Raw genomic sequence first — 25231 nt, forward strand, 5'->3', positions numbered from 1 at the left:
CTCTACTTGTTCAAAACTTAGCTGACCGGTATCGGATTCTTCGTTAAAAACTGCTCGTCTATTGGCGATATGCAATCTTGATAATGGCATGCTACTTATGTACCAGGTCTAATGCATCAACTACTGTACTCAATTTATCAACAACCAACTTTCGCGTGCCCATCGGAGGAACCAGATCGCGCTAAATAGTGAAAGTGCGCGCGATAATGGCTTCTGCACTCGTCGGCGACGTGGTGTCATGTGGACTGCGCCCGTTTCTGTAGCTCCAAAGGCGGCAAACGTCCTTGACCTTGTACTCATGCACCGACTTCTTCTTGTTAGGAGCACCATGCACCTCAACGGGTGTGTTAATATCGCCGCTTCCAAATCCCATAGTGCCCATATATGTTATGTCAAAAGCTTCGCGTGTGTTATCCATGGCGGCACCCTCCTTCCCGACCTTGATGATGTCTTCCATGAATTCATTCTCCTCGGCTGCGCCAGTAAATTCTCCAGTACTAGGGTCCCTCTTCAGTGGAAACATGCCATCCATATAATGCTGGTTGAATTGATGGCCACCACGACTAGTGGACCGACTGAAGAGACGCCCCATGAACCTTGGCAGCTGGGGTGAGCCCATTCGGTTTGTCGCAAAATGCAAGACTCCCCACAGGGCAACAAAGTCTGTCGTATGCGCAAAATGCTCTATGTACCCGATGGCGCGGTCTTGCGCCGCGTTCCAGCTCCGCGACGATGTCGACATGCTAGAGGACTGCGTCGCGAGCGAGGGGTGCTTTCCGTTGCTTGTATCAATCAAGGTATCGACGTGCATACCCGAGAAACTCGTTTCCGTCACCATGGAGGCGAGAGCCTCCCGTGGCTTGCTGATAGTCAGAGCCTGCGACTCGGCATGGCGATGGGGGTTGTTGAAGTGATTCGCGGCGTTGCCAAACGTGTAAACTTCCAACTTGGACAATAGATCTTGGGGCATCTCCTGCAAGAGCCAATCTAGCACCAAGCCGCCCTCGATTCCACCTTGCGAATGCAGAACAAAGATGACTTTTGTTTTCGACGGGTCGTAAAGCACATCTCTTACGACCCTGTAGCACACGCGAACATCATTTGTGGCGTAGGAAAAATTGCGTTGAATCAGGCACTCGATAACATCAAATATTATTCCGGAGGTACGGTTGTGCACGCCAAGAATAGGTCGACCGAAGGTGATGGCAAGTCGATTTAGGTTATTCTTCATCCAATGCTCTCTAGATGATATTCCCCGTCAGCCAACGGCTCCTTCTCGAAACAGTCGCATATGTACATACCCTGCGGCAACCCCATTTAAGAAAATCCACTGCTCATGCTCATGCTCCGGCAGCGCTTTGGCATATTTTTCGTCCGAGTGAAAGGTCATACCTTTGCCGTTCAGAAGGAGACAAAGTAGCCAGTTGAGAAACAGGCAGCCGCCGACAAAGGCCGCGCCGAGCCATACTGGAAACAGCACAGCAACAAACAGGCCGAGGATAAAGAAGAGCTGCAGAAAAATAAGAAGCGCATGGACGGTGAGGCACCACAAGTTGGCCCAGCTGGGGTACAGCTCGTCCAGCGCGCCCGAGTCGGCTGGGGTGAGCGGCAGGACGATCCAGGGCAGCGCCCAGCAGTACACAAAAAAGTAGTACACGTCTTTGAGCAACAGACGCCAGGGAAAATCGGTATAGCTGTAGTTGATGACGCCGGTGCCGCCGACCTGCGACCGGTAAAAGTCTGTCGCGGCGTCCATGGCGGGCAGGTCTTTGGCCGGTCGCAATTTAGTATGCGGACAGAATCGATGCTGAGGATATAGGAAAGAAAGTCAAGGCGACAGTGGCCAAGGCTGAGAGGGAGGGGGTGAGCTCGAGATTCCAAGACTTGGCTTGGCGCCGCCCCCAATTACGTTGCCTCCGTCATGGGCATTCTCAGCCAGGGCAGCTTCGGGCCGCAGCGCAACCTCAAACAAAGGCTCCTGCCCAGAATGTGACAAACGAGATGGCTCGCAAGCGCACGGGCGGCTCCGCAGCGGTCAGCCATGACAAGCCCGACGTTGCTCTGTCGCCTCTTCGACGGGCGTGTTCTGGCAGAGCGATGCCAGCAATGGCAGCATTCCTCGGTCGATCTCGTCTGCTTACGAACAGCGGGTGATCAGCGCGCAAGGCTGAGTGTGGTCACCTGGGGTGCATCGACGCAAGCTAGCGAGCGCATCTGACCAACGAGGCAGTTTCGCACGCGCCACATTTTGGTGTTGTTTTGCTGGTAATCAGCCTGTGTGGTGTAGGCGGGCGTGAGTAATAAGGTGTGGTTGGTGTTTGCTTGGTTGATTGGTTGGCAAGCTGGCAAGCTGGGCAGCACGGCGTGGGTGGTGGTGGTGGTGATGGCAGACGCACGCATGTCAGGCACACACACCCAAGCTGCATAATCCGGGGGCGGCACATCGAAAAAATAACAGCTACATTTATTACACGTTCCCCGTACCCTGCCTTTAATTTCTGACATCTTATTTCCTCTCTGCAGCGGCAAAACGGGGACCCCTCACGCCATGGCGGTCTATCAGAGGCCTGGACCTTTTTAAACGGAGTCGCTATCTGCGTGACCAAAGCCCCAGATTTTTCTTTGTCAAGGTGCAGTGGGACCTGCAACCACCCGAGCCCAGATCTCACGATCTTTTTTTACAGCCGGAACCACCCCCACAGCCGTTGCGCATGCATGACGCTTACCCAGCAGGGAACTCTGTCTGACGAGCATGCATATAGGGCAGTCGATCAGTTCAACGACATCTGGTGAATTAGACGATGACTTGGACGCCGTTTCGCCACCCTGCCCTATTTTCGGATTGATGCTCGCTGCATAGTTCCAATGCGAATAAGCCTCTGCCGCAAATACATCTGGTCGTTTTAGCCTGGTCACGCGCTGTGAGCTTCAAATTTAATCCTGTAGCAACTCAAGTCAATTTCGCCCTGCATTTTCACATGAAACATTCACAGTAGGAAAACAAAGATGGTGATTTTGAAATGTTCAATTTCTGTCTGAAGAATACATCCTCAATCGAGGACTGGATAAATAAAGAAAAACGCCAGCTACCCAATCTATGCAGTTTCTAATCTGGTTGAGCCAGAGCTATATGCTCGTAATATCCACTAGACTATCCCTGCAGCCAATGTGGTGCTTCGCAGGGTTGTGGCTAGTCTCATGGTCGTAGAATGAAGAGGTGGTATCGTATCCGAGGAACCTGTCCAAGGATTGTCCTCAAAAAGACAAATGAAAAGGCTAAGGTTGTGTTGCGCACTTAGTCCTCGGACTTGTGCATGGAGCCAGTGACGTAGTTGGACTCGAGAGCGTCAATGGTAGCGACATCCTCGGCAGAGAGCTTGAAGTCGAAAGACTCGAAGTTGCTCTTGATGCGGTGGGCAGTCAGAGACTTGGGGAGGACAACGTTGCCGCGAGCAGCGTTCCAGTTGAGAAGGATCTGGGCAGGGGTCTTGCCATACTTCTCGGCAATCTGGCCAATAGTGGGGTCCTCGAGCTTGTTGCCGCGGGCCAAGGGAGAGTAGGCCTCAATCTTGATGCCGTGCTTGTCGCAGAGGTCGACCAGAGCCTGGCGCTGGCAGAAGGGGTGAACCTCGACCTGGTTGACAGCGGGAACGACGGTGGCATTCTCGATCAGGTTCTCGATGTGAGCGGCACCAAAGTTGGAGACACCAATGGACTTGACCTTGCCCAGACGCTGGGCGGTCTCGAGAGCGCGCCACGACTCGAGGCGCTTCTCCTCGTCGTCGGCGGGGGAGTGGATCAGGTAGAGGTCAAGGTACTCGAGACCGAACTTGGCGAGGGAGGAGCAGAGGGCGTTGAAGGTGGCCTCGTAGCCGTGGTCGGCATCCCAGAGCTTGGAGCAGATGAAGACCTCCTCACGGGGGGTGCCGGTCTTCTCGAGCCAGCGGCGGATGGCACGGCCGCAAGCCTCCTCGTTGGCGTAACGGGCGGCCGAGTCAATGTGGCGGTACCCGGCGTCAAGGGCGGCAGTGACGGCGTCCTCAGTCTCCTGACCGTTGGGAGCCTTGTAGACACCAAGGGCGACGGTGGGGATGGTGTTGCCGTCGTTCAGCTTAACGGAGTGGACGGAGTGGGAAGAGGAGACGGAGCTCGACTTGGAGCGGTTGGGGCCGTCGACCTTCTTGACGACCATAGGGCGCTCGGGGGAGGCCTCGGGGGTGATAGCGACGGGAGCCATTGTGGGAGAGTTTTGGGCTTTTAGTGAGGTTTGGAAGAGTGAAGGTGGAAAGACGCTGAGAGTCTTATAGAAGAGTGAAGATGGAGGAGATGTGTGTAAGTTAGTGCCGGTTGATGAGAATGATGGATCGATCGAAAGTGGATTGCAGGAGAAGGGAAACCGTCTTATATAGATGAAAGAGAGGAGGAATCTCGAAAGAGGCTCGGTTTCAGAAAAGCCATCTCTGTCAACAAAGTACAGATGCCAGCCTCAGCATCGATACCGAGTACATGTTATCGGTCCCGCCATTTACACAGGCGTCATTACGGAGCATCAACTGCGGAGCCTGATACCACAGTAGCAGCACGGTTGGCCTGTCGAATTCAGACAAGCTCGAGCATGAATAGCGACAAGAGATTTTTTTTTTGTTTTTGAATTTTTTTATTGGGTCAGGAACGGGGTGGGACTGGGCGAGTTTGCTGGTGAGCGAGGCCTTTTGGCGATAACGCAGCTGCGGCATTTTATCTTGTGCCCCAGTGTTTTTCTCGAGATTATTCTTTTTTAGCAGCATGCAGCGACAGGGGTGGCAAGGGATGGGCTGAAAGATACATGTCGACGCAGTGTGACGGCGGTGGTGGGCGAGCGTACTGGTACTGGTACAGCACACACAGGTTCCGGTGGGCGGGCTGGCGCTAGAATGATTTTTCTGTCGTGGTAGAGCCGGACTGGAGCCGGACACAGGCGCAATGACGTCTGCGGTGGAGCGGCCGACAGGTACCATGTGGCGGCGCGGCGCTGTGAGTGGCGGCGAGGCTTCCGGCACGATCCCAACGAGATCCATATCTGATCCACACCGAGCGACAAGGGAGGAGACTGGCGCTGAACCTGAACGGGCGTGAATGCCGAGGGACCTCGACGGCAGGAAAAGGCAAAACAAAGACGCAGAATTTTTAACTGTGGCCGCGACGGACGGCGCGGCTTTGGAGGGGCCACATGCTAATGGCGGTGGCCGACGACGAGACAGACGGTCGGCTCAGAGTTTTAAACCGAGTGGACCAAGAGGAGGCCGCCCCTTGTCGGTGACTGCGAGCGGTACGTACCCGTGGTTATCTGCTGAATTTATGGCATGATACTTTTGCATGTCTGGTCTTTTTGTGAGTTATTTTGAGCGGCGCAGCACTGTTTTGCGCAGCAACTCTCCAATCATGGACCAGATGGCTTGTTTCAGGACTACCTCACCAATCTCCGCTGGTTCAGCGTACGTATCCGTTTCGCTCAAACAAACAATGTACCTTGAGGCTTGATAACGCGTGCGGCCCCTGCACTTACCAGTCAAACAATGCGCTGTTTTTAGGTGCGGTGCGTGCTGCACCCATCCGCAGCCTGGTGCTCGCTTTCGGCGCCGCTGAAGACGCCACTGTAGATGATACCTCGGCCCTGTAGGTAGCGGTGCGCCCGTCAAACCGGTCCAGCGACACTGCCCGCCCACAGCACTATATCCCCTGCAAGCCCCCTGTAGGTCCCCTGTAGCTAATTAATCTACGTTGGACCCTCGGGCAGCCACCACGGTCTTCAGCCACCGTTTGAAACCGAGCGCCCAACAGCCTTCGCCCGTCCCGTCAGATGCTTTGCTGGCGACGGCCAACAAGCAGCAAACGCCATCCTGGCTTCTCTCACCAGTCCGTTTCCCCATTACCATATCTAATCATCGCCCAACCCGACGCTATCTATTCTGAATCATCAGTCTGCACCCATCTCGTATAGCATCGCACTATCTACTCAACAACCCTTTTTCTCGAGTCTTGCTCGCTCCGCAACTGCAATAATCACGCTCATGACGCATTGGTATCCACGTAGCCAATTTCCCTCACAGCTTGACACGCACGCAAACACGGCAATGCACAAGCTGTTTTGACCCCGTCCGTTCCATCGAGACGTTTGCCTAAGCCGTATCCGTACCGAACAAGCAACCGCCGCGCAGTCTGCCTCGCTGCGGAACAGGCAGAAGCAGCAGCAGCAGCAGCAGCAGGGCAGGGTATCGGCACGCACCGCAACCACCAGCGCCCATGCAGCCTCTCCCTGCACGCCCGCGCCGCTGCAACCTCACGCAGCAACACACCAGCCTCTCGCTTCCGCACTTGCTGTCAAAACGCCAAGACGCCAAGATCCACCACCTCTTCCGCCGCCTCTGACTGCGTCTTTATTAGCGTTTTGAAGCCATTCTGGCAGGCCGCCGTGCCGTCGCAGGGCTGCCGGTACCCTCTCGTTCCCACGCTATGACACCGTGGACACCTCGATGGGGCACAACTGGAGCCTCAAGAAACGACAGATGGATACCGCTACGGAGGCAGTGACGTCAACTCGTTCACTGCAGATGCACCTCTGGGCCGAAAACCCAAAATATGTACCCGTCCACGGCACGGAAAAACGCTGCATTGCAGCACGCCGAACGGTGGAGGGTTGCGCTGCGTCTCGCTAGCCCCTCCATTATGCCCGCCGCACAATACCGACGACTATCCCCGCCAGAGCCTCCTGTCTGCCAACAACAGCTGCCACGGTGTACGCGGATCCCGCCCAAGCACGCCGATGTCAGTTCTGGCGGGAATGCAAAGTCAAACTATCAACATCGGCTAAAGTGGTACAAGATCGTCGCGATTCGATACTGTGCGCGCTGCCCTTAGTGCATTCTGCGCCCAAGCCAACCGGCCTGATACGGACGGTTGCACAGCATGTGCCAAACAGCGCAGATGCCTCCAGTCTGATGGCTGATGGGCGCAAGGGCGGTCAACAAGACAATGCAGAGCTGCTGGTACAATGCGCCAATAGAATCAAGTAACGCGAATCACATCAGCCTCCAACGCCTCTCGGCCAATCATGACCCTGCTACAACTTAAAGCATCCCGGCTCAACTGACGGCGCATCGGAAATGCCACGTTCATCCCGTTGATGCGCACGTTCATCCGCATTTGATAAAGATCTCCAACTTTGCCATTTCGCGCCATGCTGCTGTTCCGTCTTTTCCTCGTTCTAACCCTCCATCAGTTTTCACCCTTTGGCCTTATCATTACGGCTGACTAGGATGCTATCAATGGCATCCACATAGCCTCACCAACGGAGCCACGTCTCATGCCAACTACGTCAGAATGGAGCCTGTACATGATACATTTATTGAACTGCATCTAGTGCGTTACAATTGTTACATCCCACGGCATCATGTGGAGTTGCAGCAGCTAGCTCGGCCTCTTTTTCTCTGTCGCTGCGCAGCCATCAGTCGGGAGACTTCACATCGGCGATGGGTCTTTGCCGCTACGTCGACGTCGCCGGCCAAAGGAAATTTGTACGGCATCTAGCTAAACTACTGAATATGTCGTGCAACGCTTGCTAGGTCGAGTGCTTCCTGTTCATCCGCGCTTTGCTCCTTACATCCCACTGTTGCGTGCGACCAAAAGCCACAAGGTCCCTGATCGTCCAAACAAGATCTAGTGAAGGTTATACAAAGATCACTTTCGGGGATTTTTTTTTTGGACTCTGCCATGTGCTCTGGCAGTGACCTGTCGGGTAGTGGAAGGTCTAACGTCGTCGCCTGACCTTTGCAGCTACCAGTATTATCGTGACTTTCAACGATTAAAATGGGCCGCTACGATCATGGAGACAGATGACTGCAACGGTATCGGCATAAACCCCATGCATTTTGACCCAGATATATTCGTGATGACGGCCGTATTGCTCGAATCTGTCGAGTTTCGGACGGGGAAGCCAAAAAGCTTGTCGCAAGGGGGCAACATGCGAATTATCGTGACCAGCAGGCCTGAGCTTCTTCAACTGCCTGGCAACAACCTATCGTCCCCACCAGTTGCTCGTCCCCAGCACTGAGCCCTCTCCGTAATATCCCAAAATGGCAGGCGCTCGAGTTTCGTTCAAACACGCGCAGGAGGGATATGCACCTCACTGGACACTTCCCTTGCTTGCGATTCTAGCTGCTGGCTTTGCAAGTCCTACACTAATCCTTATCCCCAACTGGTCGAAAAGGATACAGCTGATTACCGCCTAGGCCCTAAACCAATGACGGCTTGTATTCCATGCTGCCGTCAAGAATTCTCTTCAGCTGACTACGTCAATGTACCCAGCCTTGGATATCAACCGAGACTATCGACTTCGCAAAGCCCAATGCACCGAACCCAAACCCTCCTAACAGCCATGACGCCTCTTTGCTTCGACTTGCAGCTTAGGCCATCCCTCCCGCGTAAAGAATAATTAACACGGCGCAATTTTCATGCCGGCAGATACTACGTCACAGCAGTACGAGACGAAAACCAGCAAAGTCATTGGAAGAGGTCCCCTTTCTGCCCCTCCCTCTCTTGGCATCCCACAGCAATCCCAGCCGCCCGTCAATTCTCACCACCAGTTTGCCAGTACGCAATGCCCAGCCGGCTCTGTTGGCGGCCTGACAACGTGAGACACGTTGTGGAGCGAGGAACCACCATATCCCTGCACTCAGGTGCAGCCGAGGGTGACTTCGTGCAGAGTAGCCAAGCACCGCCCGAATATGGTGCAATGATGAGAAACAGAAAAATTGACCAGCATGAAACTAAAAACAGAGGCCTGGAGGGTCCCACATGGGATATGTCTCTTGCATCTGTCACTTGCAGCAGCCGTAAATCAGTTCCTTCGCTGCCGCATTAAGTAGCCAATAATTCATCAGACCGTCGGTTGTTGCCGGGCAAGTGAATCACGACTTTCAACCCTACATAACGAATAGCAGGTGCCGAGACATGTGTCAAAGATTCGACATTTTTTCCTTTGAAATATTAGACATTTTTTCCTTCTTTCTCGAACGAGGAGAGGGCTGAGGATACATCTCTTGATATTGGTACGGATGCTCGTCTCTCCACATGCCACTAGTCGGCTCAGCATGCGCCGCAAAGACGGACAAACACCAACAAGCGGTGTCTGCAAGTGGCTGAAATATGTGGTGATCCCCCTCTTCTCGTTCGAAATGTAATGCCAAGAGACTCGATTGCTCGGTAAACCCCCCTTGTTGAGGCCGCCGTAGCCCCCTGTCACCCCGGCGGCTTGAACGCGAGCTCGTCGGTCACCAGTTGCCATCCCAAGTTTGAAGGAATGGGTAGGAATGAGCAATGGAGTTTATTAACACGGAATATTACCCATAATAGGCAGCGAGTCGCCGAACGACGTCTCGGTTGATGATCGACACAGTGCTCTAGCCCTTCACCGACTCCCCTCCGTAACTAACTGAGAAATTTCGCATGCTACTCTGCGAAACAATGAAACGGTGTAATTAAGTGGTAATGCAATAATGTCAATCCATGAATATCGAAAACTGGAGTCATCGACCGTCGAGACCGAGTTTGGAGTGCATGGCCCTCGAAAACCACCCAAAAGCTCACGCTCGTCCGGGGAAGGCTACGTTGCTGCCATTGGCCCTCTGCTTCAGCTTTGGTTGCTATATCCTCGAGCTCTGAGGCCAGGGCTCCAGTGAAGCCACAGTTTCGTGGGTGACCTGGCCTACTGCCTGACGTAGACTCCCAACTCCTCATCCGTGGTAGCACAGGTGCATTAGCAGAGCGGCCAAAAGCTGTATAATCTCCTTCTCCGGGCCGAAGGTGCTCCAAGTCATTTCACGACAGTTCACAAGTCCGAGGTTCGCAAAAGCTGATTAGGATGGCAGTTGTATTAAAGATCATAGTAATAGTCCTGCTGGTAGAGATGAGCGCCAGATTCTGACCCATAAAGAAATGCCAAGACAACAACAAAAAGAGAGAAAAGGAAGAAAAAAGAACGCTGCAGCAAAACTAAAACGCTGAGACCAAGTCAAATGTTTTTGCCCCGCGAAAGGCTCCCATTGTGTCTAGAGTTGGAATGATTACTGCTGTTTTGGCAGCAGCAAAAGTAGAAGAAGGGAAGAAAAACCTGTTTAGATTGACCTTCGGGGCTGCATGCTCACATCATCCCGGCTGATCATGAGCATGCCGTCCTGCAGCGCCTTCTCAAACATACTGCGGGAGAAGCGAATCGCCATGTCGCTCGCTCGACGAGGTGGCGGCGGCGGCGTCGGGGCAGCGGCTTCGTCGTCGCGACGAAGCAGCGCCGCGTACGGTGGCGGCAGCGAGGCCAGCGACACCGACGACGACGGCCTCGACGGCGAGGCAGGCGAGCGAGGCGGCGGCGGAGAAGCCACGAACAACGGCGGCGACGTGCTCATCTAGAGAGGAGGGAGAAGAAGACCCCGCGTTAGCCCCGTGACAGCAGCAGCAGCGGCGGCAGCGAGAGACGCACTGGGCAGGGGGCGCAGAGGCAGGCATCGGGGCTGGAGTATACTGCGGCGGCTGCGACGACACCCACTCGTAGGTGGGTGGTGTCACAGGCGCGGCAGAGTACGGCGGCGCCGGACTGGGGCGGCGGGAGGAGGAGGCAGAAGAGGCAGCTTCGTGCTGACTTACAAAGGGCGAGGCCATGCGCTCGGTAAACTCGCTCTGGAAGCGCGCGGTGCGCTCGTGCTCCTCTGCGGCCCAGCGGCGCTGGACGAGCGCCGGTGCGTCGACCACCCACTGCCGGATGTCGGTCGAGACGGCGCGGAAGCCGGGCGCGCTGGGCGAGTCAAACTTGCACATTTTCGAGTGCGACGCCTCGACGCCGTAGTAGGTGACGCCGGGGAGCTGCGGGCTGGCCGAGTTGGAGTCGACAATGAGGACTCTAGATTGAAAAGATTGCGGTTAGTTTTGTCCTGCTTCTTCTTGTGGTTGTGGGACTACTTACTTTGTGCCTTTAATGTCCGTCTTGTGGTTCTCGTGCACCATGTGGATGCGGAAGCGCTGGTAAATGTCCAGAAAGTGGTTGTTGATGTTGGCGAGCGTCTCGTTGTCCTTTTTCAGCGTCTTGAGCAGCACGCTCTCCGACTCGAAGAACTTGCGCGGCAGGACCGCGTCGCTCATGGCCTGCAGGACGCAGCCCCAGGATGCGGCGTCGGCGCCCGCGTGCGGCGTGCCGAGGAAGACGATGCCATAGGTCGACACGAAGATGGAGCGGTAGTCGTCGTGGTGCGCGGCGCGCAGGTCGTTGGAGTAGAGCAGCGCGCGCTTGACGAGGATGCCGCCGAGCGAGTGCGCGACCCAGATGATGGGCTTCTGCGCGCGGCCCTCGCCGCGGCGGAAGAGCGTCAGGCTGGTCACGAGCGTCTGGGCGTGCTGGTGGATGAAGTTGTCGCTGGCGCTGCGGTTGTTGTGCCGCGAGTAGACGTCGGCGTTGTAGCCGTAGACGAGCACGTTGGCGGGCACGCCGCGCAGCGACGCCGGGAGCAGGTCGGTCGGCCAAAAGGTGCCGTTGGCGGCCGTCCAGGTGCTGTCGGGACGGCCGTTGAGGCCGTGGACGAGCACAATGTCGACCTCGGCGTCGGGGTGTGTGTAGACGGCCGTCGTCTCGTAGCGGGAAATGTTGCGGTCCTCAGTGGCCTGTTGTGGTGTGCGTGTTAGTGGCTGGCGTGCTAACGGATATCGCCGAGCGGGTTCGATGGGCGACGGGACTTACCATGGTCTGTGTCTTAAGGGTGGAGGATGTCTTGAGGGTGGAGGATGTCTTGAGGGTGGAAGAAGCCATGAAGGTAGAGGCGTCGGAAGCGACCGACATGATTATGTGTGATTTGTCGTACGGAGGTGATTAATGAGCAAAAGGAGTCGAAATCGACGATGGCGTCGAGGTGAAACACTCGATGTCAGCTGCAAGAGTGGTCAAGCTGATTCTAATGTCTTGATCTTATTTGGTCAGTGCGAGTCGGGATGATCTGATGGGTCGATGTGAGGCAAGAAAGAAATTGAGAATGAAGTCGGGGTTCCAAAGTGTCTTTATAACCTGCAAGTCACGGTCATCGGCCTCCCGTCACCTGTCTCGCAGCTTGCCTGCGTTAAGACAGCCTCGGGCGGCGGCGAGTGGCTGTGGGCATGCGTTGCCTTCACAGGCACTCGCAACGTTGTGACAGGGCCAGCACAACCACGCCCCGATCGATCCATGGAAGTTTAAAGATCGTAGGGCGTGCGAGAGCCTGGCCGTAAGGAGCGGCAGGCCGGCGGCATCACGGGGGGTAGGGGAGGAGGGAGAGGGTTGACGACAGCCGTGCACTAACATAGGTGGTCATTCCACTGCAAACGGCTGCTAGACCCTGGACAGAGAGTTTCAGTCAAGATGGAGCCTGCCTGACAAACCCGGACGCCAGAACAGATGACTCCTGGAGTCACTGCTGGCGAGCACTTGGTGCGTGCATCCTAAGGGAGCCAAGAGTGGCAGGGCTGCTAGTCAACGCTTCGCCTTGCCGGCTGGCAAATGCGATGCGGCCTTAGTCATTCCCAGCTACATCACCCCCCGGGAAGCCTATGGATGAGCGGCCTAATTCCGTCTTGCAAACTGGTCGGTAGATCTGCTTTCAGCCGGATGTCGGGCGGCAGGCGGACGGTGACTGACACTATGCTCTGGCATGTGCAAATCGAAGCCTTGCCTGAGAGAAAAGAAAACGGCCATTTGAAAGATTCTTCAGGTAAAATAAAGCGAGAAAAGCTTTTACATGAGAGGACACAACACGTCACGGCGCGAGTAGCATGGTTGTAACGCGGCACAGGCAACAATGCCTGCGCCCCAAGCTTGGGTCATGTTGGCGATGAAGAGGTTGACTTGTGAAAAAAATAACATCCGACAAGTGATTTATGCTATCCATAGACTTTTTCTAAAAGGCATCGGCAGAATATATTTTTGAAGAGCTATACACTGTCATGCCGCACCGGTTCACAACAGCACACGTCTTGTGCGTCGTCATTGGCCGGACGTGTCGCAGTTCACAAGTACCCAATAGAGTTGCACCTCAGTCGTGAAGGCAGGCCATGGTATACTCAGTAACTGAGAGAAAAAAGAAAAGGCCCCACTCGTGATCAGGACAAAGTTGAGTGTACCTTGAAAGGGTTGCGATGAGTCTTGCCTAGCGTCGTCATTGGCTGTCCACATGTTTCACCAGGTTAAACTCTAAGTGTCGAGATGATGTGGCAGCAAACTCTCAAGTCCTTGTGCCTGTTACCCAATATCGAGTGTGAATGCGCAATGTGGCAATGCTATTGATGGTTGCTAACGAACTGCTCACGTTACAGGCTTTTGTTGTTGTCGCTTGCTATGGCCTGCGCCACCGGTTGACGCACGCATCGCCATGGTGCTACGTGACCGCCAGCGAAAACATCCGTGTTTAATTCTCTAGCCTTCCTTCACGTGCTAGTAACTGTAGCGAGTTGGCGATTTTAGGCGCTATCAAAGTCCGTAATTGCTGGTCCAAATTCCGGCGCTTGGCGCGCCGAAGCCGGGCATTGAGACTCTGGCTGTCAGGAACCGATCCAGTAGGACCAACGTCCCATCGTTTGACTGCATTGCAGATTTCCATCGCAGATGGCCCGTCGATTTTATGCTTTGCATGTGGATTGGCTGCCAATGCTACGCTCGAGGCGCCAGCATGACGACATACTCGCGCGTGCTCTGCCCAAACTGCACCATGTCCTTGTCCCTGAGCTCGAGGTAACGGCTGTCCTGTATCCTTCCGCTGTTGAGCATGGTGCCGTTGGCGCTCTCGAGGTCAATCAGATACGGCTTGACCTTGCCAATCTTATCGCCAAACTCGTTGCGCCGCTCCGTGTAGCGAAACTGGATGACGGCGTGCTGCTTGCTGATGCTGGGGTGCTCGGCGGCCAGGTCGACGACGGACATTTCCCGGCCGATCAGCCAGCAGCTCCGCGAGCTCAGGTCGACCGTGTCCACAATGTCGTCGCCCTTGAAGATGTAGAGCTTCCACTGGTCCCGTGGCGACGGTTTGCGCGCCTCGGAAGGCTCGTGATACTTGAGGGTCACAGTAGAGCCGTCCGCTTGCGTCACCGAGTTGGAAGCCGCTGCTAAAAGCCCCGTGTTGCCAAAGTTTGCCTTCTCCTTGGGCTTCTCGGGTTCTTCGCCTTGTGTCACCGCAAATGAGGCTTCCTGCGATGGGAGAGGGCCGCTTCGCTGAATGGGGCTGGCTCTGCTCTTCTTCTCCATTGACCTCTCATCGTCGCGGTCGCCATCCTTGTAGCGACGTGATGAGTGCTTTCTATCATCGTCGGTGCGTCGGTGCCGCCTCTCTCGGTTGCGGCTCCTGTCGCGCTGCCGGCTGCTGTGGGAATCGCGGCCAGACCTGCTGGCGGACTCTGGCGTCCTCGACCTGCGTCGCTCGCGCGACCTATGGCGACGTCTATCGGCATCCTCGTCACCAAGTGACCTCCGCCGTGACCTATGTTCTTTACCATCGCCTCGTCTGTCATCGTCGTTGTGGTCGCGCCGCCTTCGGCTATCGCCGTCGCCGTAATTGTCGCGCCCCATGCCTCACGCAGTAGCGATGGCTTGCCCTGGAATTTTTGCGCAGCCTCTTAAACGGCCTGCCGCGCTCTACTTCACATGTAGCGGAAGTTCCCTCGGCTACCTTATCGGTTGCAGGGTGGCTTGCTGGGTGTTGGCAAGGGCAATGTTGCGGTTGCCAGGTGCCACCCAGGGTGGGCTAAAATTTAGCTGGTGGAGCAGTACAGTACAGCAGTGTTTTGCCTAGTACATATTATCTATGACACGTTTTCTTTTCTGGCATAAGGTATCCAGTCTAACAGATTCATTTTTGTATCTCGTCTCTCTAAAGTCGTCAATAGCCGTGTCAGATCACACCCCCCTCACCTGCGTAGGTAGGTGATCAAATCGAGTCCAGAAACAGCAAAGATTATTGACCATTGGTCAACTAACAAAAGCAAAAATGTCTAACCGAGCGTCCTCGAAGCCAGCGACGGCAAACTAGGCTACCTAATCAAGACTCCCTTGAAGACAGAATGCGAGGATAATCTTCGAAACCGAACGCATCATGGTTGGATCACCCAACTTGTACGGGCCTTGGCGTTTCATTGTCATGAATCCGCTTTTGTTTTTCCGACTTGCTATCATCTGAGTTTGACTCATTTCCCGGCGAATGTATCGGATGTACTCGTCGGAGAAAGTACAGACAGTAAAATAGATATCGTCCCTGTCCTGTGAGACAAGCAGACGCCTGTGCGTGCCATTGTGGTCGGTGCCCTGCGCAGGTGGGCATTCGGAGATCCAGCTCGCCATTTGTGCTCCCTCCTGCATGGTGATTTGAGCATCATTTTCTGCAAACCGGCGGAATGGTTTTACTTCGACGATGGCTTTGATTTCGGGTCCGAGACGGTAAGTGCCATCAACGCGAGCCTCGCAGACTGCAATTTCGTGGTTGCTCGCGTCGCGTACATGAAACGGCCGAGGATAAAGATCCCATCTACCATTGCTGCCGCCACCAAGGCCGAAAAGGGGGAATCCATTAGCGAGAGTGATGAGAGCAGCGTTGACAGTTGCTTCATCGTCAACCCTTTTCTTGTCAATAGTTGCGCCAAAGCTAGAGGCTGGGTGAATAGTTTCGGTAGTCACGCTGCTGACCCAGTCCGGCATAGCCAGGTCCTCGCTACTGTGCGAAACCAGGGCCGCAGACGCCGCAGCCGAGATCCTTAGACTTTTTCTGACTGTTCCTGCAGTGTCTGACGTGCCCGGTGCCGTACCCCGTTGTGCCTGGAGCCTTGTCGTGTCCGCGGGGGTGCACTGATACTACAGGTTCCGCACGGTACCCCAGCGGCCGCTCTCGGTGGTTTCCAGGTTATCCCTAGGTCTGGTGAGAAGATATAAAGCGAAGCTGGCAGTGAGTGGACGTACGTGATCGATTTTATGTAGCTCTGCCATTCTACATTGGCCTCCAGAGCTGCCTGTGCAGCCTGGAGATATTGCAGCCTCAAGACCTCCGTCATGATGCTCTGGCGATGATCACGGAGCGGCAGAACGAGGATTTGAAGCGTCAAGAACTGAGGCTCCCTGATTTCTGAGCCCGATCTAGGGCCTGGGAATACGTGAATGCAAGTATCCGCAACATTCATTCGTTTCGCAGCCTTCGTCCACAGAGAGATGGTTGCAGGTAGACTCGGTGTATTGCCCGGTCTGGTGCCCGATCTGGTGCCCCTCATGGCTTTGAATGAGTGCACAAGATAGATCGAATGATTTGAGGAAGAGCTTTTTAGGAGAAAAGGAATGCCTGCATAAGGAAGCGAGAGGGGAAAAGTTCTGGAGATAGAAAACGGCACAGCATGTGCGAATAGATTGATTGTTACTATACAAGTTCACAGTGCCAGGCAGCGAATGTCGTACAGCTACAGTTACTTCAACATAAAAGAACGCTCCATTCACTCCATAAGTAGAGAGCACACATCTCTACACCCCCTCATTCAGGGACCCGGAGGCTGTCATTTACAACCCAGTGCCGCTTCGAAACGAAAGATCTGAGCTTCTCTGACATATATTCCGAATTCTGTTCGCAAGATACCATCTGTGCCTATTGTGTTCCGTGAAATATGCGCGGCAAATGATGATGCTACTCGTATCAGCGACCAGGCTACTAAACTACTTTGGTAGCAATGACTGATTGGTGATGAGGCAGGTGAATCTGAAGGTGATGCACTTTTGGGCGGTGTGGAACTCCCTATCGAGATTCACGGGAACATGGCCCATTTACGGCCGCCATCCCATTCACTGATGTGTAACTAGCCTGACGCCTTGGCGGCGCTGCAGCCTGCGCGTGAACTCTAGAGCAAGCCATCATAATTTCCTCATTTTTCCGGGCAGCCACTTCTCCACGTGACCAAATGGTTTTCATGAGACTACACTTCTCTTCTGGCACTTGATCGCATATTTCCACCTCGCCTCCTACACATCAACTACCCTCGGCTGCTTCTACAAAGCAATGTCCTCCGGCCCAATCCCAAATCGAGGGCCGCCTGGGCCTCCCCGGCCCCAAGTTGACAAGCAAAGCAATGGAAAGCTTGATGGCAACATCACGAAAGTAGCGACAATGCTCTGGCGGCTCCAGCCGATGAATGCGCAGCGCATCTCCCTGCAAGAGCTGCGCGACAAGTTCGGTATCATCCCTCAACTGCTGGACGTTCAGACCGGCAAGCCGCTCACGCATGGCGAGACCTTCATCAAGCTGGTCTCGTCAGACCAGATGAGCGCCTGGATGGACCACTTCCAACCCCGACAAGAACCAGACTTCGAGGAAAGCGACTTTGAGTTTGAGGACCTCAATCCCCGCGGCCCAAGCTCCTGGGACCCCGCCGGCGAGTCAATCGACATGAAGAACAAGATCCTTAACCACGTGCTGTGCTCCAAAAACTGGGAAATGGGCAACATTGTCGAGAGCAAGACAAGCTGGCGTTCGTTCCTGTAAGCCAAGTCCCTTTCGTGCTAATCGGAAGCTCTCACTAACTCTGTTACAGGATAAAATGGGATCATCTCCAGCGCTCAGACCACCACCACAACTGGGAGGTGAGCGAGATCTTTCTCTCGGTTGACCCCAGTCAACGCGATCCCATGTGTCTGTCTTGCGATCCGGACCCACGGTTTCCGCATATCCAAGCCTGGCTCCACGACGCTATCCCTGTCGGCGAAGACTTGTCCTTGACTGTAGCCGAGCTTAGTACTGTCCTGGCGCTGGCACTTTCAGTGATGGGCCGACCCATGTATCGTCGAGCATTAATAGTGCCGGTGAGTATTTCTTTTCTTTTGTAGCTCCTGGCTTCATATTCAATCTGGAGTTTCTTATTTTCTGACGTCTCCCTCAAGATTACAGTCTTCTCCTGCTCTTCCCGGCGGCTGCGCATCGTGCAAGGCGGCGTCGACTTCCAAAGCGGCAAGGTGGATATTCGCATCAGCCCAACGGCGGACTTCTCTGCTGGTGGAGTACGCACTGATGCCCAGAGCAGAGCCATCCTCCTCAATGTCCTGGGTTGGTTCTGTGGTGAGCCGGTCGGCAAGGTCATGCCGTAGCGGCCAGTGGACGTTATCCTTGAGGAGTTTGAGGATACCTGGCGTTATACTGCAGGTTCACAATTGCTCACAGGTAAATAGAGAGCATAGTTGACGTTATCAGATACTCGATAAAATTGACAGAGTCGCCTTTGATCTTGCCCTGTTCATCTGAGTTATCTATGTTACTGTACGCAGCAGGCAAAGAGTAAAAATGGAAGAAATAAACGGCGTCGTCATCATTAAAATGTCGTTCACATAGGATGAAAAGTAGCTTTGCCTAAGAAAAAAAAAAACACCCCCATCCAGTATTTACCCAGTTTGTGTGCTTTTGTAAAGCTATCAAGTTTCCGCCACAGAGAAAAAAAGAAGAAGGAAAAGTGCGCCTCGCCATTCAGTGCGCAGGTTTAATGCACTAGACGTTGCTTTCTTGCAGCATCTAGGCCAGATTGAAAAAGGAAGAGAAGGAAAAATCCACCGTCAGCCCCGTCACAAGAGGGCCGGGTATCATCAAATTATTCAGAAAAACAAGAAAGAAAGATGGGCGCAGGTATGTGGAACATGGCTCGAGGGTAGACTACTCAGGCCGCAGGGTGTCATTAGCCTCCTCGTCCTCGTCTTCGCCACCGCTCAAGCCAGTATCCGGGTCGCTGAGATCGCCACGAGCCGCGCGCCGCGCCAGGTCTCGCTCTTTGTAGACCTCGCGCTTGCGCGTGTCGGCCTGATTCAGACAGTCGACGTAGGTGCGAAACTTGACAATCTCGCGCAGGAGATACGAACTTTTGCGCTCCCAGTTGGTCATGGCCTTGGCGGCGTTTTGGCCACGCGGGGTGAAAGCAAGTAGCATCGGGCTGCGGAGCTGATTATGGACCTGCAAGTCGTTCTCGATACTCTTGACGTATGCAATCAGTGCCTCCAGCTGCTCCCTTTCGGAGAGATTGCTAGCTCGCACGCTCTGTGTCGGCGGCGCCCACGGCGCGATATGGACGCGATCGCCAGGGAGCTTACCGCGGCCGCTGTTGTGAGTGAAGCCGCTTCCGCCGTGGTCAAAGCTCAGCGACTTCATGCTGGCGCTCTGGGTGCTGCCTTTGCGTGTGTGGCCGGTACCAGCCGCGGTCTGTGTCGCGACCGAGGTGCTGGATTCGTTAATAGCAGCCACCAAGGCATTGTTGACAATGTCATCGCTCCAGCCATACTCCACGTTGCTTATGCCACCGACCAGCGGGTGTGTGCTGAGTCTTGCGCTCCAGTAATTTGCCGAGTTGACGAATTCGCGAATAATCTCGGGTGTGCCGACCTGGAACAGGTGAACAGCGCCAGTAGGTAGACTGAGAGCCCAGACATACGGGCGCGTGCGCGAGTATCCTGGAGAGGGCAGTGCCGAGGCCAAGGTAAGTCTAAGGTTGAACGTACCGACATTGACGGCGTTATCTTGCCAATTGCCACCGCCAACCGGTGCTGTCGCTGTGCGAGGGCGAGCCTTTTGCCTGGAGGACTTGCTCAAGTTGAAAGAGAACAAGCTGAGCTGGCCTTTCTGCAGCACCGCAAATACTTCAGACCAGTTACGGTCCTTGGCTCGCTTGCCAACACCATCGAGATGGTGCTTGTGCACAACCATGCCTTCCTTAATCCAAGGTGGGCCGGCCAATTCGAGCGATTCATCTTCGAGCAGCTGCGTAGAGGTAAAGTCACTGCTAATGATGGATGGAGCTGTCTCGTTGCCGTTGAGATCCTCGTCGCGGATGATGGACTGGCTCAAAGCATTAGCGAAGCCGATTGACTGCTGATAGTTGCCTCTTGGCATCGACGACGCAAAGGAATCTTGCGATATGGATGCTTGAGTGCGGCCAAGAGAGTAGCGGCTCCAAGTTGCCGATGACATGGCAGGGCTCCACAACGAGTTATCGTCGTCGAAACTAGTCCTGCTGGATGCCATGCCGTTACGTCCCAGTCCAGGGCGAGAACGGCTCTTTGATGTCCATCTCGAAGCGGTCGTGCGGCTGCCGTCTGCGATACGTCCCCGCGAGGACACTTGACCTTCTGAGGGTGCCTTGCTCAGTACACTTGGTGTGCGCTTCAGCATACCAAGAACGGAAAGATTGCTTTGCGACTGGGCGGGGCCGATGTGGCGGTCCTCAGCTCCGAACAGGGGAAGTCTGTCGTCACGGATGGAGGTATATATGCTCTTGAGGACCTGCTCGATCTGCTCTTCCCATGTACGCAACGAGCCTGTAAACGCAGTCCTAACGAGAGGTCCGCTGTCTTCGCCACCGTCTGCGCTCTGAGTATCTGGTCTCGGGGATGGGCGGAACGAGTGGCGGAAGCTGGACCTATCTTGCTCGCCGGTTTGCGAATCGGCAGCCAACAGAGGGCTCTTTTCGGGAAGAATGCTAGGGCGGTTGAAGGCGTCGGGTTTCGATTCGTGAAGAGCTTGGCGGATTGTAGAGAGTGTGTTTTTGACGAATTGGCTGCGAGTCATCTTTGACTCGATATCGGCCAAGTGCAGATCGGTGTTGAGAAGCATGATGGAGTAGCAGATGGTGTGGATAATGTCAGTAGCCTTGAAGCCATGATTCGGGTTGCAGTCACACCATCTCTTGGAAAAGGCAACCAAGATACGGTCGACTTGCTGGGTTTCGGCTCGCAGAATCAGACGGCCACAAACGCTGCGCAAGGCGGACACGATACTTTGGTCGGTAAAACTGTAGAGCTCCATGTACGCTTGCAGTGTGCGCTTTCGTACTGGGCCTTCTTCACCCATCCAAGCAGCGGCCTTGTCCTGTTGGATAAAGTCTTCCAGTCCGTCGTAAATCTTCTTGGCCTTGAGCCTATCGTCCTCGGTGGGTTCGCCAACCACAAAGAGCGGCTCATCGAGGCCCTTGGCTTCCATCGCGTCGATGGTGCTCACTCCCTTGGATGAGTCGGTTTCGTCGAGGTCCTCCACGTGCACACTAGGAGGTGCGCTGGTGGCGGATTTATAATCTGTTTCCGTCGACATGGTGCCAGCGCTCGCAGAGCGATTGCCATCGCTGGGCAGTCTCAAGTTTGATCGGCTGCGGCTGACTCCCGGGCTGGATTGGTCCCTTGCGCGGGGCGGCATCTTACTGGCCCGGATGGTGTCTTCCTTGCTGGTGTCCTTTTGCGAAACACTTGCCGATTCAGAGTGGGCAGCGGGGGAGAGCTCCGACCTAGAGCGTCTTTTTCCATGTCTACTCGCATTTTCGTCATCGCTACCATTATCCAAGTCGAGGAAAGTCTGGTAGGCGGCAGACTTTGTTTTCCTCGTCGTTGGAGATGCAGTGTGCCTGGTCAGAGAATCGCGGCTATTTTCAGCGTCGTTGGTTACACTGCGTATCTTGGCGTTCGGGCTCGGGTCGTAGTCGGGTGAGAACTCGCGTTTAAACTCGGACCTTGGTTCGTCATCCTCACCACTGTCTGCGACAATATTCGTAATGTCGGTCAGCGCAGTCGGCTTGGAGGTACCAATGGCCTTGGCTGATCCAGCGCTATTTCGAAGATAAGGGTCTAGTGCCTGGCGCAGGCTGCTGACAGGACTAGGGTCGTCAGTCCCCAAGCTCGTCTCGTTGGTCAGAGTTGTCAATGGCATATTGGGCACGGGCGGGACGTGGGATGGCAAAGGCGGCGCATCGTCAACGACCGACTTCTTACGTCGGCGGAAGAATGACGACGTCTTTTTCTGCAGAGGCGGCACAGGCGGGGGTTGCTGTGAGTGTGAGGAAGAGGTATCTCGGGAAGGTGGTGCTGAAGTCGACTTAGATTGTTCCTTGGTCAGTCTGCCGCTCGGAGGTCGTTCGTTTCGGGAGGGCGAGGACGGAGGGCGCGTTGAGTTGGATTGTTGAAATTGCTCGTTCGGTGCCAGCATGTTCCTAGAAGAACCACCTCCGCCAAAGACGCGACGAAAGAAGCCTGGCTTCTCCTTTTGTGGTTGTTGTGGCATATCGGGGTGCTGCTGGTGCGGGAACGCGGCATGCGAAGACTTGGCCCGATGCTGGTCTTCCTTGGCTTTGCGATAGCCGACGCTGGGCGCCGGCGCCGCCTCGAATTCTTCAGCGCTAGGCATTGGGGGCGGCGGCTGCTGCTGGTCCCAGGGAGTGGCAGCGTGCCTGTTCTTGCCAGGCGTACTCCTCAGGGAATGCGTGCGGGAGGAGCTGCGCTTGCGCTCGAGTGTGCGAGGCGTGGCAGGCTCAGGAGGCGCCCGCGTATGTGCGTCGGCGCCGCGACGAGGACCGGCCGGTACCGTGGGCGTGGGCGCCGCACCGTAATCTTCGTTGAGGTAGTCGACGTCGTAGTCAATGGCTGAGGATGGCGGCATGGGCGGGTGCAATTGGGCCGGGGAGCGCGAGCTCGTCGTCGTCGTACCAGCTGATGCTGCACCGGCAGTGCGCCTGCGAGCGCTGGAGCCGCCTGCGCTCTTGCTGCGAAGGGGGCGGTCGGACTCGTGATGGGATGCGGCCGCTGGGGACGAGGCTGTCTCGGTGAGGAACTGGTGATAGCCGTCTTGTTGATGCTTGGGGACGCGGCGTGTGCGCGGCGGACGGTCGAGGCTCTGTGCCTGGGACAAGCTGGCGCCGCGACTGGGCGGTGTGACGGGCGGTCGATGCCGGGATTGCTGCTTGCCAGGGGTGCTCGAGAGAGCAGCCTGGAGATTTGCGTTGGCAGCTACGACCTTTTCCTGCCGGGTTGAGGTGGGTGAGGAGGAAGGGTCGGGCAGCCGGGTATTGCTGACAGCAGCAGCGCCGTGTCCGCGCGAGTCGGGCGGACTGGACAACTTGGAGGAGCTGTCGACCGTGTCGAGATCAGAGCTGTAGGAGGGGCCGTGTTGCCGGTAGTGTAATGAATTGTGCTCCTGGGAGCGGGAAGCAGCAGGAGCAGCAGCGGCAGAAGGACTGGAATGTCCTGTCGAGGTTAGCCAGGGCGGCGGCGGCGCCCCATCAAACGGCTGGTAGCGGTTCTGGTGGTGGTGGTGCTGCTGCTGCTGCTCTTGCTGGGGTCCGGGGCTGTGATTGCTGGGCGAGGGGTCCCAGTGGCTGTGGTGATTAGACTGGTGCTGGTTCTGCTGGTCAATGGAGAATTGATCCAGAGACAGCAGCATGTTGGCGACCAGCGAGTCGCGGGTAACGTCGCGCGGCGACAGAGACAGGTCGTGAGAATCGCGCTGCTCAGGCGTCTGCGGCATCCCGCCTGCTGAGCCACCGCTGTCACCGCGACGCCTCCGTTGGTGGTAGCCTGATGCCATGGCTCACCTTTGTTCCCCTCCGTCCGTGTCTCTCTTGCTTGCTCTCCCTTGCGGCCAGAGATTAGCCTGCAGCTGCAGTACCACCGTAATTGTTTTTTTGGTGTCCTCTTTCTCCTTGCGGGCTGCAGATGGCTGGGGTTTGCTGTAGGGGTCAAAGGGGATATGTGGAGGAGGTGGAGGGCATGTGCAAGTCCCTGGTGGCTCTAGTGAGGAACCATTGGCGCGCTCCAGGCCCAATGTAATTGAGAGAAGATCCAAAACTTGATTCGGAGGAAAGAAATCAGAGACAGGAAGGGAAAAAAAAAAAAAAAAAAAAAGAGGCGAGCGGCAGGCCCTGTTTCAATCCCCCGTCGACACCGTGTCTCTCCTCGCTCGTGTTTCTTCCGGCTGGTAAGTTACCAGTAACAATCGGTCGTCTGTCTTGGCGGGTGCTCCGGGTCGGTCGGCCGTCCAGCTCTAGTGGCGTCTCTGTAAAAATAAAAACCAAAATAGATAAAAAGCAAAAGTCGAATCCAGTAATTACTGGCACCAAAAAAAAAAGAGTCTTAGTTGCGCCCGCTCACAGTCTCTCTTTCCCCAGCGTTGCCCGAGCGAGAGTGTGACGGCAGAAAGAAGACTAGGAAGAAAGAGGAATCGCAGGTCTCGCGCGGGCGGCCGCGTGTGTTGTAAGAGGAAAGAAGAAGCAATTCTCACGGTACTTTTTCCCCTCGCCTCCCTCTTCTCCTCTTGCTCGAAACTAAAACAAATGAGTATTAAATGGATGGGGCGCACAGGACAGCTCACGGCGCGCGAGCAAGCCCACACACTGCGAAACGGGGTCGTTTCTCAATCCTGTCGATTTTCCCGTAATCATAAGACGGGCTCATCCTGTGGGGAAAGAGAGGCTTTCTCTCCTTGCCTCCCAAACGAATAGTCACTGGTACCTGCGTGCTGCATCAGACCTGTAACGCGCCGTCTCGTGGGCTGACGGGAACGCTGGTCTAGAGTTGGCCAAGCGCCCAAAGCCGGCGCACAAGCTTCATGCAGGCAAAGCAGGCCGCTGCAGGCAAGACACTCATCCATCCCCTTGGGCTCGTCGGGCCAAAAAAAGGTGCAGCGATCTGGTTTCATCCTACGAACCGCGCTGCAGCTAAAACACCTGATGCGCTGCGTGCCGTGTGTGATGTGAGGCGGCTTAATGCCGTGGCATGCAGTGCCGCCGCTCAATTGGCTTCTGTTCATAGTTTAGTTTAATCAGCAACGTGTGCAGCATTCTAGCTCGTACGGATACTCCCTCTTGCCTCGTCCGCCTCTCTTTTCATTGTATGCGCTGGCCCGCTCCCCTTTTCGCACTGGCTGCGACACTGCTGCGCTTCATCATATACTTTCTCGCTATTGACTGTGCGCGTTCTCCAAATGCCTACGGGGTTCTGCTGTTCAGCTGTATTACACATTTCATTACCCGCTGCATCACTCCTTGACTCCTTTCAGGGACTGGGGTTCCTTGATCCTAGCACTGAGCCAGCTCATGTCACCAGACGCAACGCAAGAGACCCCGGCACCGATAATAAACACCCACTGGACTCCGATCGTTTCTACCGACCGATTCTCTCGTGTAGCCCGAGCTTGTCTGCCACGGCGCTCATCGCCCTTCCAAAGACCGCCGCTTCCGTGGTGTAATATTTTCCGTGGCCCCAGTACCATTCTGCTGGTAAAATTACTGATGCGCGCACAGAGCTTCCTGCAGCAGAACATGAGCCCCTTGCATGCACATCGTGGAACTAACTATTGAAGGCACTTGCTCTTTCTCAGCCATCGGCGACGCCACCGTCTGATGTAAAGTGTCCTTGGTTACGGAGTAGATGCCC

General features: G+C 55.3%; 8 protein-coding genes across 9 annotated transcripts; 2 read left to right on the top strand and 6 right to left on the bottom strand.

The window, feature by feature from the left end:
• Positions 1 to 181: 181 nt before the first annotated feature.
• On the bottom strand, positions 182 to 1756 carry LMH87_004631 (uncharacterized protein; the record flags this gene model as incomplete). The annotated part of the gene is made up of 2 exons (XM_056195881.1): positions 182 to 1241; positions 1302 to 1756. The coding sequence occupies 2 exons, from the start codon at positions 1754 to 1756 to the stop codon at positions 182 to 184; spliced, it is 1515 nt and encodes a 504-aa protein (XP_056049466.1).
• Positions 1757 to 3295: 1539 nt separating this feature from the next.
• Positions 3296 to 4237, bottom strand: LMH87_004632 (uncharacterized protein; the record flags this gene model as incomplete). Its single annotated transcript, XM_056195882.1, has 1 exon — positions 3296 to 4237. One exon carries the CDS (start codon positions 4235 to 4237, stop codon positions 3296 to 3298), a length of 942 nt encoding a protein of 313 aa, XP_056049467.1.
• A 2381-nt stretch (positions 4238 to 6618) lies between these two features.
• On the top strand, positions 6619 to 6897 carry LMH87_004633 (uncharacterized protein; the record flags this gene model as incomplete). Its single annotated transcript, XM_056195883.1, has 2 exons — positions 6619 to 6804; positions 6862 to 6897. 2 exons carry the CDS (start codon positions 6619 to 6621, stop codon positions 6895 to 6897), a joined length of 222 nt encoding a protein of 73 aa, XP_056049468.1.
• Positions 6898 to 10151: 3254 nt separating this feature from the next.
• On the bottom strand, positions 10152 to 11860 carry LMH87_004634 (uncharacterized protein; the record flags this gene model as incomplete). Its single annotated transcript, XM_056195884.1, has 4 exons — positions 10152 to 10439; positions 10678 to 10930; positions 10994 to 11685; positions 11762 to 11860. The coding sequence occupies 4 exons, from the start codon at positions 11858 to 11860 to the stop codon at positions 10152 to 10154; spliced, it is 1332 nt and encodes a 443-aa protein (XP_056049469.1).
• Positions 11861 to 13696: 1836 nt separating this feature from the next.
• On the bottom strand, positions 13697 to 14608 carry LMH87_004635 (uncharacterized protein; the record flags this gene model as incomplete). The annotated part of the gene is made up of 1 exon (XM_056195885.1): positions 13697 to 14608. The coding sequence occupies one exon, from the start codon at positions 14606 to 14608 to the stop codon at positions 13697 to 13699; it is 912 nt and encodes a 303-aa protein (XP_056049470.1).
• Positions 14609 to 15883: 1275 nt separating this feature from the next.
• Positions 15884 to 16206, bottom strand: LMH87_004636 (uncharacterized protein; the record flags this gene model as incomplete). Its single annotated transcript, XM_056195886.1, has 2 exons — positions 15884 to 15938; positions 15989 to 16206. 2 exons carry the CDS (start codon positions 16204 to 16206, stop codon positions 15884 to 15886), a joined length of 273 nt encoding a protein of 90 aa, XP_056049471.1.
• Positions 16207 to 17066: 860 nt separating this feature from the next.
• On the top strand, positions 17067 to 18148 carry LMH87_004637 (uncharacterized protein; the record flags this gene model as incomplete). Its single annotated transcript, XM_056195887.1, has 3 exons — positions 17067 to 17545; positions 17599 to 17866; positions 17945 to 18148. The coding sequence occupies 3 exons, from the start codon at positions 17067 to 17069 to the stop codon at positions 18146 to 18148; spliced, it is 951 nt and encodes a 316-aa protein (XP_056049472.1).
• A 556-nt stretch (positions 18149 to 18704) lies between these two features.
• LMH87_004638 (uncharacterized protein) lies at positions 18705 to 23384 on the bottom strand (the record flags this gene model as incomplete). 2 transcript variants are annotated; one of them, XM_056195890.1, is made up of 2 exons in its annotated part: positions 21653 to 21681; positions 21797 to 23384. In XM_056195890.1, the coding sequence occupies 2 exons, from the start codon at positions 23382 to 23384 to the stop codon at positions 21653 to 21655; spliced, it is 1617 nt and encodes a 538-aa protein (XP_056049474.1). The 2 variants fall into 2 exon arrangements, with proteins under 2 accessions (XP_056049473.1, XP_056049474.1); XM_056195891.1 differs by having other exon boundaries at positions 18705 to 23384.
• Positions 23385 to 25231: the final 1847 nt, after the last annotated feature.

This window comes from Akanthomyces muscarius, chromosome 2 (assembly GCF_028009165.1).
Source record: "Akanthomyces muscarius strain Ve6 chromosome 2, whole genome shotgun sequence".
Classification (NCBI taxonomy): Eukaryota; Fungi; Ascomycota; class Sordariomycetes; order Hypocreales; family Cordycipitaceae; genus Akanthomyces; species Akanthomyces muscarius.